This window comes from Nelumbo nucifera, chromosome 2 (genome assembly GCF_055504915.1).
Source record: "Nelumbo nucifera cultivar China Antique chromosome 2, China Antique-T2T, whole genome shotgun sequence".
In the NCBI taxonomy this organism is placed as follows: Eukaryota; Viridiplantae; Streptophyta; class Magnoliopsida; order Proteales; family Nelumbonaceae; genus Nelumbo; species Nelumbo nucifera.
Window position 1 is genome coordinate 110,776,791 of NC_142650.1, and position 11,712 is coordinate 110,788,502.

The window sequence follows — 11,712 nt, forward strand, 5'->3', positions numbered from 1 at the left end:
ATCGTACTCCCTTCCTTTCCGTGACTCGGGATCTTCTAAGCAGTGTATCACTACATTGTGCCGATCGGCCCAACGAGGTATTTCTGTTTTCTGATGCTTTGATTACGGACCACGCATTGGACGGCTCAAAATATCCATATCTGGGTCCCACTTAGCTTAGTACATTATAATGCTGTGAGTTGTTAATCAGATGCCGTTGTTTTTTGTCGCTACTGATTCAGGTGGCTTGTCAAAGAAAAGGAAAGGATTTGCTTCCTTTTGGAATTTACTCGGATTCCGAAGGCACTCTCGACCCCGCAAGAACCCTGCCCACGCCTACCCACATGTCCAAATGTTCTCCATGTGTGACTGTGATATACATGGGCAGGAGATCCGGACTCCGCTCGACTCATTTCTTTTTCTTCCCATGTGAGTGAGTGTTATGTAAGTATAAATTACACGATATAAAACGGCACATCGAGATCCCTAGTCTCAAAAGATCTGCACCGAACATCATTACTGGCTCGTCTGTGCCCTGTGATAGGGAACATCGCTGGACTTTCCTGCACCAAAAGGGAAATACGTCTATTGGGTCCTTTCCAAAATCCTTCTTTGTTGTGATATAGTTCGAACATTTTAATAATCTTATAGAATAGTAATGTGAAATCATTGGACGGTCTTTCTTGCCACGTGTCGTTGCGAGGTGAGATCTAAGAATGGAATATGCTCGACGTTTAACGCTTGGGTACTATATAAGAATGTTTTTCCAGCTTTCTCGTCATCCATCGTATTTGTACAATATATTCAACCAGCAAAGCTGTTGAGGCATTCCTGTTGGATTACACTGTACCGAGTGATTCCAGTTTAGGCTTTTCGATTCTTCTCATTAAATCTCTCTCCGTCTCTCTTCTATTCGATCGAGCTCGAACGGATAAAAGCTCGCGCATCGCCGGCTAAGATCCACAAAGGTGAGTTCAAAATTTGAACAAATACAAGCTCTCTGTGTTGAGTGGTTTAGTTCTTTGGAGGAATTTTTTAGTTGTTCTCGCGTGTTTGGCTATGGTGCATTGGAATCTGAGGTTGGTTTTTTTGTTGATGTTTAAGATGCTTAAGGAGAGAAATGCAAGGCGGTTGCGCTTTCTCTCTAAAAACTGATGATCCTATATGTTCTTTTGATCTTCGGTCTGGAGATTTATCTGGTAGTTTCTGGGGTAAATTAGATAGTTCTGTGAAATTTAGGTGATTATTTTGTTGTTGGTAATCGCACGATCAACTTGAGATTTCTAATTTGTAGTTGTGGAGAGGTTTGCTGCAATAATTGGTGAATCTGGTGATTGAAACAGAAAGTGATAGTACGGACCTCCTCGGTATAGTGAGGAGCTTTGCTTTATCTGTTGATACATCTCGAATAAATCTGGAGACTTCGGTTGGAGTTCGTTTCGTCATTGAACTGCGTGTCTAAAGCCTAATAAATCATACGCGGAGGTTCTAGAATGAACTTATCTGGGACCAAAATATCTGGAATCTCTTAGCAAGATCCTTTTAATTTCGATTCATATTTCTAAGCTGTCGTGGTCGGACATGTAGGTTTTTCTTAGCGTCTTTGCATTTCAAAATCCGTCCGTCCATTTGCCATCTCTTTCCCCATTCTCTGTCTCCTTTTAATTTAGAGCCTTGATTTCATTTCCTCTGCATTCCTCCTGTTTTGAAGTAGTTTTTACGCGTTTCCCTCTCAAGACTAAACACGAAATTTCGAACGTACAAATGAAGCAAAGAGTTCTTATCAGTTTATGCGATCTATGCATCTCCTCCCTCTAGGGCTGAGGGCTCCAACCTCATTTTCTCTGTTCGCTTTTCTTTCTTTGCAACGTTTCATGGTTTGTCCTATTCGGTCTTTCACTGTCCCTGTTAACTTCTGTCTACTACGAATATGTCCGGTGATGGGCATCAGTATGCAGTGCCATTGAATATTTAAGGGTTTCTAACCGAAAAGGGCAACTTTTTGCCCTGAATATCAATAAAAGATAATAGTTTTATAAAATAACGACAGTAAAGTAACTTTTTTTTGAAAAATATCAAGGAAGGGCAATGACACTGTTCATTGTCTTCCTGTTTCAGGCCTCTTATCTCTCTTATGAAGCTTCAAAAGTTTCATAAAGATCCACGAAGCTTCGAGTTCTCAAAAGTCGCACATCGGGTTTGAGGTCATCTCGAGCGAGTCTCCGTCTCTCATGGCGTCGCGTGCTGAAGCTTCCTGATTCAGAAATTGGAAAAATCGAAGCTTCTTGGATCTGGAAACCAACTTGCATTCTTTACACCACGTGTGCTGTAAGATCTGTTTTTCCTCTTCAGTCTTCCCTTCTGCAACAACATCGAATCCAGGGAGAAATGAAAAGAGAGAGAGAACCTCAAACCCGATGCGATACTCAGCTTCAAGAGAACGGTTTCATTGCAATTCTAGAATAGTAACTGTGAAGAAAACGCGCCTGTGCCTTACTCCGCCTCTCGTATGAACAGTGTATTCGGATGAATAAGAGGTAGAAGAAGACAATGAACAGTATCATTGCCTTTTCTTGATATTTTTTTTTAAAAGTTACTCTATTTTAATTATTTTATAAAACTATTATTTTTTATTGATATTCAAAGCAAAAAGTTGCCCTTATCTGCACAAAAACCTAATATTTAATTCTTTTGAAAAATTTAGAATTCGATCCACCTCGTTATGGCTTCAACTCTGAAAAAATGAATCCCCACTGTCCACACTTTACAGTAGAGCGCTTGCCGTTTAGTGGGTGGGTATGTCGGTTTTGTTGATGAGTGATACCTCCTAACCTAAACCGCTTAAGGCGCAAGGCGTCATGGCGTCATGGCGTCATGTTCATAATTGATGATGTCACCGACAACTAAAATTAAGAAGTCAAGATCTGCTCCTCAGATATCCCGTTCCCTCAGAGAGCGCAATTCACACCGACTTCACTACCCATCTGGCCGTGTAGTGCGAAGCAGATTCCGATTCCAAATTAAAATCTCGGACTTGGAGGCCCCATGCCCCCAAAATTAACGTATCGGCTGATACATATGATCCACCGATACGCAATACAGGCTCGCTAGGGGTAGCCGGGCCAAAATTAACTTATCAGACTGTCTGTGTGATATTTTAATTCTTGTTCGGGCCTAAGATTTGGGTTCAACAATAAAATTTGGGGCTAGGCCAGATTAATATCAGACATGGCCTAAGGTCCGTTTAAGTTCGACCCAATCCAATTGGTTGATCATTTCTAATTCGTCCCAATCCAGTCTCAGCCCGGCCGTAATATATTTATATATTATATTTTGTATTTTATTTAATAAAATGACATATGATATTTTATATTTATATAATGTGTGATAAATTATATACAATTATACATACAATATAAACTATTATATATTAAAAATATTGTGAATAGGCCAAAAAATGCTTATATATCAGGCTCGTGGTCACGGTCTATAGACCTTGATAAGGTGCTAAGCCCAGGCCCAGCCCATGATCATCCTGTTAGTGCGAATTAAAATTTGCTAGCCTCAGATTTGGACTTAGCCCTCAAACAGCCCATAAAATTTGAATGACTCGAATTAGGCTTAGAATCAGGACAGCCAGGGTGGTTAGTGAGGATCTTTTGGGCTCAATGATGTGTGTTTGTTTGCACGCACATCTCAGGCTTCCCCCCTTCCCGAAAAAGAAACGCCCAAAATTACCTTCTTTTGTGGGTAAAATAACCATGCATATTTCAAAAAGAAAAAAAAAACAACTATATTAACTTGTAAAATTAGAGTTTACATGCATTCTGCTCAAAGCAATTTGGTAGAATATCTCACCAATAGTTAAACCTGACCATGAGTTTTCAATCAAGCTGAGCGGCACCGTGCCAAGAGATTATGGGCTCCTGGAATCGGACTTCACAACCAAAGAATTACACCCGACTTAAAGTGATGCTTCATAAATTTCTTTGCTTCAGTGGTACGAGACCTCCCAATCCTGGTCAATGTGGGAATCGATCCTAGAGCCACTTGGCACCTACATTACGTAGCGCCCATAAATGCTATGACTTGCATGAGACAATTGAAGTGGAAAAGCTTTTCAATGTGATATTGTTTGTCTGTTTGAAGTGAAATCTGTTCAATTTTGTTTTTTGTATGTTTTAGTTAAACGCCTGCCTGCATGAAGTCAAAATTGGAACGAATATCATCGTTTCAAACATCGCCCATCTCTAATAGATCGATGGCTTAATGCAATTCTTTGCTTTCTTTTTTCTGGGTTATGATACTGAAATGCAGTGCCAACGGTGTTGTTTTCTGTTTTATGGCAGAGTAAGCATAAAAATGACGGTGACACCTAAGATCTCCATCAACGATGGGAAGTTGGTTGTCTATGGGAAGACCATACTGACTGGGGTGCCGGACAACATCGTCCTGACTCCCGGAACTGGCGCCGGACTTCTCGCCGGTGCTTTCATCGGTGCAACAGCCTCCTCTAGTAAAAGCCTCCACGTCTTCCCTGTCGGTACCTTAGAGTAAGCCCACCTATTCCAACCCCTGATATAATTCCTTTCTTTTAGAATTTTTGTTTGTATGAACATGATTCTGTCTTCTGTAATTTCTCTCTATTAATCATAGGAGAAGCTTGCCAAGACAAAGAATTTCTTTTCTAAGGTCATTTTGAATTTTGATCATTATATCATCTATTCTAAAAAAATGCATTAACATTTCCATAGTCGCTTCATTACTCTGTATTTAACCCTAAACCATTTATATCCTGTTCTGCAGTTTTTGTAATGAGTTTTTTTTGGCAGCTTTTATAATGAGTTGGAGTTGTTTCTTTCTATAGGTTGAACTTTGAACGGAAGGGGGATAACCCCGCCCAGCCCGGGCTTAGCATTAGATTTTGGATTGGTGCCGGTTTAGCCCGAGCTGGCCAGGGGACTAAGAAGGATCACTTCATGTTGTATTTTCGTGTTATTAGAGCCTGCAGGCTGCAGGCGGCCTCCAATTTTGGAGTGATGCCGAGTGATTATCTGAAATATGCCATTGGTTATTTATTTATGGCTTATTTACCGGTCTGCACCCTTTATTATCGAACCTTTATAGGAATTTACCTAGTCCTATGTATCAAAATATAATTTATTTGTTTTATTTTCAACAGGGGTCTCCGGTTCATGTGCTGTTTCCGGTTTAAGCTATGGTGGATGACCCAGAGAATGGGGATGTGCGGTAAGGATGTTCCTCTGGAGACCCAATTCATGCTCATAGAGAGCAAAGATGGTACCGTAGAGGGAGGTGACCAGGAAGATTCCCCAACCATTTACACCATCTTGCTGCCTCTCCTGGAAGGCCAGTTCCGTGCCGTTCTCCAGGGCAACGAGAAGAACGAGCTGGAAGTCTGCCTTGAGAGTGGTGAGTTATCAAGAAAACATTTTCAGTGTACCCAGTCCTATCCCATTCCCGTCGGTGAACGATTCATTTCAAAGGAGACGAACCGTCACGAGATTTGGGGAGGGTTGGAGCTGTCGTTACGTTCGTTACTCGGTTGTAATATGACAACTACTACAATTCGAAGTCGGATCAATCAATCAACCTATGAACAATCAAATTTATGGAGTTCATAGGTTTTGGTTGGAGAACAAAATAAGGGTGGTGGCGTTCGAAAGAAACGAAACGACTTTGTTTTTGTGTTTGTTCTGTGATTGATTTTGCAGGAGACAATGCTATTCAGACCAACCAAGGCCTTCACCTTGTTTACATGCATGCCGGGGCTAACCCCTTCGAAGTCATCAACCAAGCAGTAAAGTGAGTTCATTTCTCTTATTGTTCTCCTAAAACTATTTCCCCTTTTCTGGAAAGGGCCCTGAGCAACAGGGAATTTCCCCAAGATGTTATTTTTGAGGCATTTATGACTAACCATTCGTTTGCTTGCCTGTGAAAACACAGGGCCGTCGAGAAACATATGCAAACTTTTCACCACAGAGAGAAGAAAAGGGTAAGACGTCTCTTTCTTTGTTTCTTTCATTTCATCAAACCTCACTCCGTAGCACAGAAACATCCGAGTGCTTCTGAATTAATCTGACGATTATTTTTTCTTTTAATTGCTATGCAGTTGCCTTCTTTCCTTGATTGGTTCGGCTGGTGCACATGGGATGCTTACTATACCGGCGTGACAGCCGAGGGCGTCGAAGAGGGTCTTAAAAGGTAGCAATCGAGGTTAATTTTGAAAATCGATAAAGGGGTATAGTTCTGGAGAGATTGTTTCTCAACTTGAGTTTGGATTTTATTGCAGCTTGTCGGGTGGAGGGACCCCTCCACGATTCTTGATCATTGATGATGGTTGGCAACAAATTGGCAATGAAGTAAAGGATAACCCCAATTGTATTGTCCAAGAAGGAGCACAGTAAGATATTTTTTCTTCTCTGTTTTCGCTGCACATTCAATGTGCCATCTCGTTATAGTTGCACCCATACCAGGTCGTTTATAGAACATTTTGATATTTGCTATGCCTAGAGTATACTATATTTGCTATGTCCTACCCAACTTAAGTAACAGATATCATCTCTCATGATTTGAGCTTGGTTTTGATCAACTGTTGTCATACTTAATTTGTCTGGTCATTGGTGCTCTGCATTCTGGATCACACTTGAGTAGCTTTAGGAAATTTGGCAGGGGATTGGTTGTTTTCTTCTGGTCTTTTACCATGTGTGATGTCCCCTTCATCTGTGCACGATGCTAATTTCTTTTTATGGATGATTTGAAATTTTGAATGGAATAGTTGACATATTGTTAAATTGGTTCTTGACAGATTTGCTAGCAGACTAACAGGAATCAAAGAGAATGCAAAATTTCAAAAGAGGGGCAAGAACAGTGACCAAGCCTCGGGCCTAAAGCACGTTGTAGAGGAAGCTAAAGAACATCACAACGTTAAGTAAGTAGCTCATCTTTTTCCTTTGTTGGTTCTCTTTATATTTGGCTAGATGTTTTTGAATGCTTAAGGGCCTTCAACCTATATATAGTATCCACTCTGACATCAAATATGCCCTGTTTTTTTTTTTCTTTTTTTTTTTTGTACCATTGTTGCGTGAAATCAAGTACATGAAAAAAGCTATTAGGTTTTCTTCTCTCCACATTTTCCAGTCTGTACAAAATCCAATACAAATTAAAATCACTAATTCAATTCATCAATCCTTTAGGGCCTTGACCAAGGCCCCTAGTGGTTCATGGTTGTCCATACAAAATAAAAATCGTAAATGAAAAACCAAAACTATAAGACCATTAGACCATTAAACTGTTTGTTTCATTTAGAATTTTCTTACGAGCTAGACTTGTTGTGCAGGTTTGTTTATGTATGGCATGCTCTAGCTGGTTACTGGGGTGGTGTAAAGCCAGCTGCTGCTGGCATGGAGCACTATGACACTGCATTGGCATACCCTGTGCAGTCACCTGGGGTGTTGGGCAACCAACCAGATATTGTCATGGACAGCCTTGCCGTGCATGGTCTTGGACTAGTTCATCCAAAGAAAGTCTACAACTTTTTCAATGAGCTCCATGCTTACTTGGCCTCATGTGGAGTAGATGGAGTTAAAGTTGATGTACAGAACATTATTGAGACCCTTGGTGCAGGCTATGGTGGGCGTGTTTCCCTCACCCGTAGCTATCTTCAGGCACTTGAAGCTTCCATTGCTCGTAATTTCTCCGACAATGGATGCATTTCCTGCATGTGCCACAACACTGATGGTTTGTACAGTGCCAAGCAGACTGCTGTGGTAAGAGCATCTGATGATTTCTATCCTCGGGACCCAGCTTCTCACACCATCCACATCTCTTCAGTTGCGTACAACACTCTTTTCCTGGGTGAATTCATGCAGCCTGACTGGGATATGTTCCATGTAAGTACTAATGGATCAAACACGCATTCCATGTAGTCCACTGGGTTCTTATTGGAGTGATTAACAGGTTCACTTCTTCTAAAATTATTGTCTTGATCATGATGTAAACACTCATTTAGCCATGTCACTAGGCTTTCAACGGACTAATACTAGATTTAGTTGTCCTGAAGTATTATCCAGTTATAGAGAAGGCCTTTAACATCAAGCATACTGATAAGATACCATTCTACCATGCAGAGTCTACACCCTGCTGCAGAGTATCATGCTGCAGCTCGAGCGATTGGTGGATGTGCAATCTATGTCAGGTATATCATGCATAACGTTATCAACAACTTTTCTCTATTAAATTATTTTGTTAGGCTAGGAAACAATTTGAAACTTTATAGCCTGAAATTACTGGACCAAACGTAAATGGCATCTAATAAGTGTTCTCTTTGCCATATAACAGTGACAAGCCAGGATATCACAACTTTGATCTCTTAAAGAAGCTGGTTCTTCCTGATGGGTCAGTGTTGCGTGCCCAACTTCCTGGCAGGCCTACCCTTGACTGCCTTTTTGCCGATCCGGCTAGAGATGGAACCAGGTCTGCTGCTCTATATCCATCCTTAAGCATCTATTGCTTTTCCACATTACTACTACATCCTTGCTTGCTAAGGTGAAATCAATCTAAAGGCATAGAAATTTATAATGTACAGCTTGCTCAAAATATGGAATGTGAACAAATGCTCTGGCGTGGTGGGTGTATTCAACTGCCAAGGTGCAGGATGGTGCAGTATTATCAAGAAGACACGCATCCATGATGCATCCCCTGGTACTCTCACTGGCTCTGTCTGTGCCACAGATGTTGACCAGATTTCTCAAGTTGCGGGTTCCAATTGGGATGGTGAAGTTGTGGTGTATGCAAATAGATCAGGTGAGCAAGGTCCCCAAGTTTGTTGCGCCCACAATGTGCACAACACCAGAGGGCCACCCAGTATCTTTTACAGTCAACTGAAGGTTCACTGTTGCATTGCAGGGGAGGTGGTTCGGCTACCAAAAGGAGCTTCACTGCCAGTGACCCTCAAGGTGTTGGAGTATGAGCTTTTCCACTTTTGTCCCCTGAAGGTGAGCCTATTTAAATCTTCAGCTCGAGTGCAGACCAACATCTTTCTGGATTTTGTGTGATTTTGAGCATACTTAATCATAAGTTAGTTGTTTTTTCCCCCTCATCCTTTATTCTGTCACTGCAGGAAATAACATCCAACATCTCCTTTGCACCAATTGGCCTTCTTGACATGTTCAACACCAGTGGAGCTGTGGAGCAATTTGATTTCCAAATGGCAACCGAGAAGACGGGACTTTTTGATGGGGAGGTTCAATCTGACATCCCATGTTCCCTCAGTGAAAACCGGTCACCAAGTGCGACAGTAATCCTCAAAATCAGGGGATGTGGAAGATTTGGTGCCTACTCATCCCAGCGCCCACTGAAATGCATTACAGAAACCAAGGAAATTGACTTCAACTATGACTCCAACACTGGATTACTAACCTTTACCCTTCCTGTCCCGGAGAAAGAGATGTACAGATGGCCAATAGAAATTCAAGTTTAAATAGATGTAGAAGCAAAGTAATAAATCATGTCACTATTTTTAGGGAAAGGCTGAGGTTGTGTAGGTGGCGTTGGGAGTGCTAGATGACAGGTAGGAATTTATGGTGACATGCATCTGTTTCTGATTAATTGATTATTCAATACTTATGTATTCTGATTTCTGAGAAGGAAAGTAGATCACTTGTTTGTTCTTTGAAATTCAATTTTTCATGTTCCACTGTTTTCCTATCTATCATGGAGCCTGAATCTCTGTTGGACTGTGTTTCCTTTCTCCTCTACTCAAACCAACCATTACTTGCAGCTATCTCTGTGATCTGTTCTGAAAAGTGTTTTCAGATCGTTGTTGACCTGGCGGTTAAGCACTGATTTAAAAAGTTGCCTAGGGGAAGTTCTAGCTTCTTTTCTTGGTTCTTTCTGACTGGGTCCATGAGCTTATCACTCAATTGAACTGTAATATCTGTCACCCTAAATCCTAATAGCTTTTCGGGTTCAACACTAGTAGGAAGAATTAAAAAAATTTCATCTTATGTAAATGAAGCACCCAAATATGCTATCAATTCAATGAAGTATGGAGATTTTAAGCATTTTGTGGCATTTGTAATTGGCTGTTTTTTGCTAATTTGTTCGCATTAAAGTGCCACCACGGTTTAATGGTTTTGTACTTTTGTTCTACATGTTTGGTGTAGCTCATGTGCCGAATTAATAGAATAGCAATTATGCTTTGATCCAAGTATTAAAAATGCCAATAGTTTGTAGGAAAGTTAGATTTTATAGGTTCCAAGGGAAACAAATTAATGTGAAAAAGACAAAAAAATGTAGGTTAAAAGTGATCAACTGTAGGCAACCCAAGAAATGGGGATACGAATTTGGGCAGAATCTGGTCTTGAGAAGGTTATACAGGTTATTCTTCAGAAAGTTATACATGTTCTAAGATTCTACATTTGAAATTGGAAATACATACGATTATCTTTCTAAAAGCTGGCCATGTATGGGATTTCTGTATTATCCGTTATATATTTGCTTTCATTGTTGTAATGAACTATTGAGTTGTGATAAGGGTGGATTTGGCTCTCCAATGATATTGTGACACATGGTGACACCTGGAATCACTTTGGCAACAACTTGCCTTATCCAAGTTGATGGTGTTCCAACACAGGTGCGACCTGCCGGCCTGGCCCAGGCGTGACCTGGTGGTCTGCGAGACGTGCTTGCCGACGAATTCGGCATGCATATCCTAACATTCCCACGATCCTTGGAAGTTGGTCCACGTGCCGAATGATCCGGAGGGTGGTCAACGTGCATGGCGGTTACCTCTAGGAATCTCGTACCACTTAGATGATCTCGCAAAAATCTCGGATATGGTACGTGAAGCTCACACCAAACAATGCCTATATAAAGGCACCAACCCCAAAGCAAGCGAGCAAGTAAGCAAATTCTAGTTCTCAGACTTTGTGGTTTTTAGCTCGTAGTCTACTATGAGAGTACTGACTTAAGCATCGGAGTGACGTTGCCGGGTTAGCCACCCCGGGTCCTCTGACATTTGGTTCCTCACAGGTCTCTAAAGAGCAACGAAGCTTATCAATCCATCTTGGCACCTGGTCAGCCCGGCACCTCCCAGGCAGCTCGGCACCTGGTCAGCCCGACACCTCATAGGCAGCTCACCACCTGGTCAGCTCGACACCTCATAGGCAGCTCGGCACTATAGTCAGCTCGCCACCTAGCCTGCCTAGCTCAACTCAGCTCGGCAGCCAAAGTTCTCCACTTCGGCCTGAGTCATCGGCCACTTGGAAGCAGACCAAATGATGAGGTTCTTAGCCAAAAAATCGATACTTCATCAAAAATTGATCCATCAAGTTGTACAAATAGGATCTTTTTTGTTAACTTGTTACTTGTTTGTTTCTAAAATGGATTTAAAATTCTTTTTTAATTGTACGACTGTACCGAATATTAGCAATTCATATAAAGTTTTTGTTGGAAAGTGTATGTTCTTAGTTTCAATCACATTAATGTATATAGATATTTATGAATGAATACATTATTGTTTTACGTTCGAATTGATGTATTTTTGTGAATTATCCCTTATAAGACTTGTGCTTGTTTAGAAAATTCTTAGCCAATGGATATTGGTGAGTTTTATCCTAATAAGGCCAATACTAGTGTATTGTTAATTTGGTGGAGTGACTTGTTTCAACTATTAGGATTAGAACCCAAGCATAGCTAATAGGTGTTTGG

At 41.0% G+C, this 11,712-nt stretch overlaps 1 protein-coding gene across 2 annotated transcripts; it reads left to right on the top strand.

Moving 5' to 3' along the window:
• Positions 1-429: 429 nt before the first annotated feature.
• LOC104612986 (putative galactinol--sucrose galactosyltransferase 2) lies at positions 430-9,678 on the top strand. Of its 2 annotated transcripts, none has more exons than XM_010280660.3 (14): positions 430-947; positions 4,329-4,532; positions 5,162-5,412; positions 5,715-5,805; positions 5,947-5,995; positions 6,113-6,204; positions 6,293-6,403; positions 6,809-6,931; positions 7,340-7,892; positions 8,130-8,197; positions 8,341-8,475; positions 8,588-8,805; positions 8,908-8,996; positions 9,122-9,678. In XM_010280660.3, exons 2-14 carry the CDS (start codon positions 4,342-4,344, stop codon positions 9,479-9,481), a joined length of 2,331 nt encoding a protein of 776 aa, XP_010278962.1. In that variant the 5' UTR covers positions 430-947; positions 4,329-4,341; the 3' UTR covers positions 9,482-9,678. The 2 variants fall into 2 exon arrangements, with proteins under 2 accessions (XP_010278962.1, XP_088753338.1); XM_088897212.1 differs by lacking the exon at positions 430-947 and adding an exon at positions 2,383-2,516.
• The last annotated feature ends 2,034 nt before the right edge of the window (positions 9,679-11,712 follow it).

What these genes read in the sequence shown, in the direction of transcription:
- LOC104612986 (XM_088897212.1), top strand. An exon ending in ACCACAGAGAGAAGAAAAGG is followed by an intron (nt 5,996 to 6,112) that starts GTAAGACGTCTC and finishes ATTGCTATGCAG; the next exon opens with TTGCCTTCTTTCCTTGATTG. An exon ending in CTGACTGGGATATGTTCCAT is followed by an intron (nt 7,893 to 8,129) that starts GTAAGTACTAAT and finishes TCTACCATGCAG; the next exon opens with AGTCTACACCCTGCTGCAGA.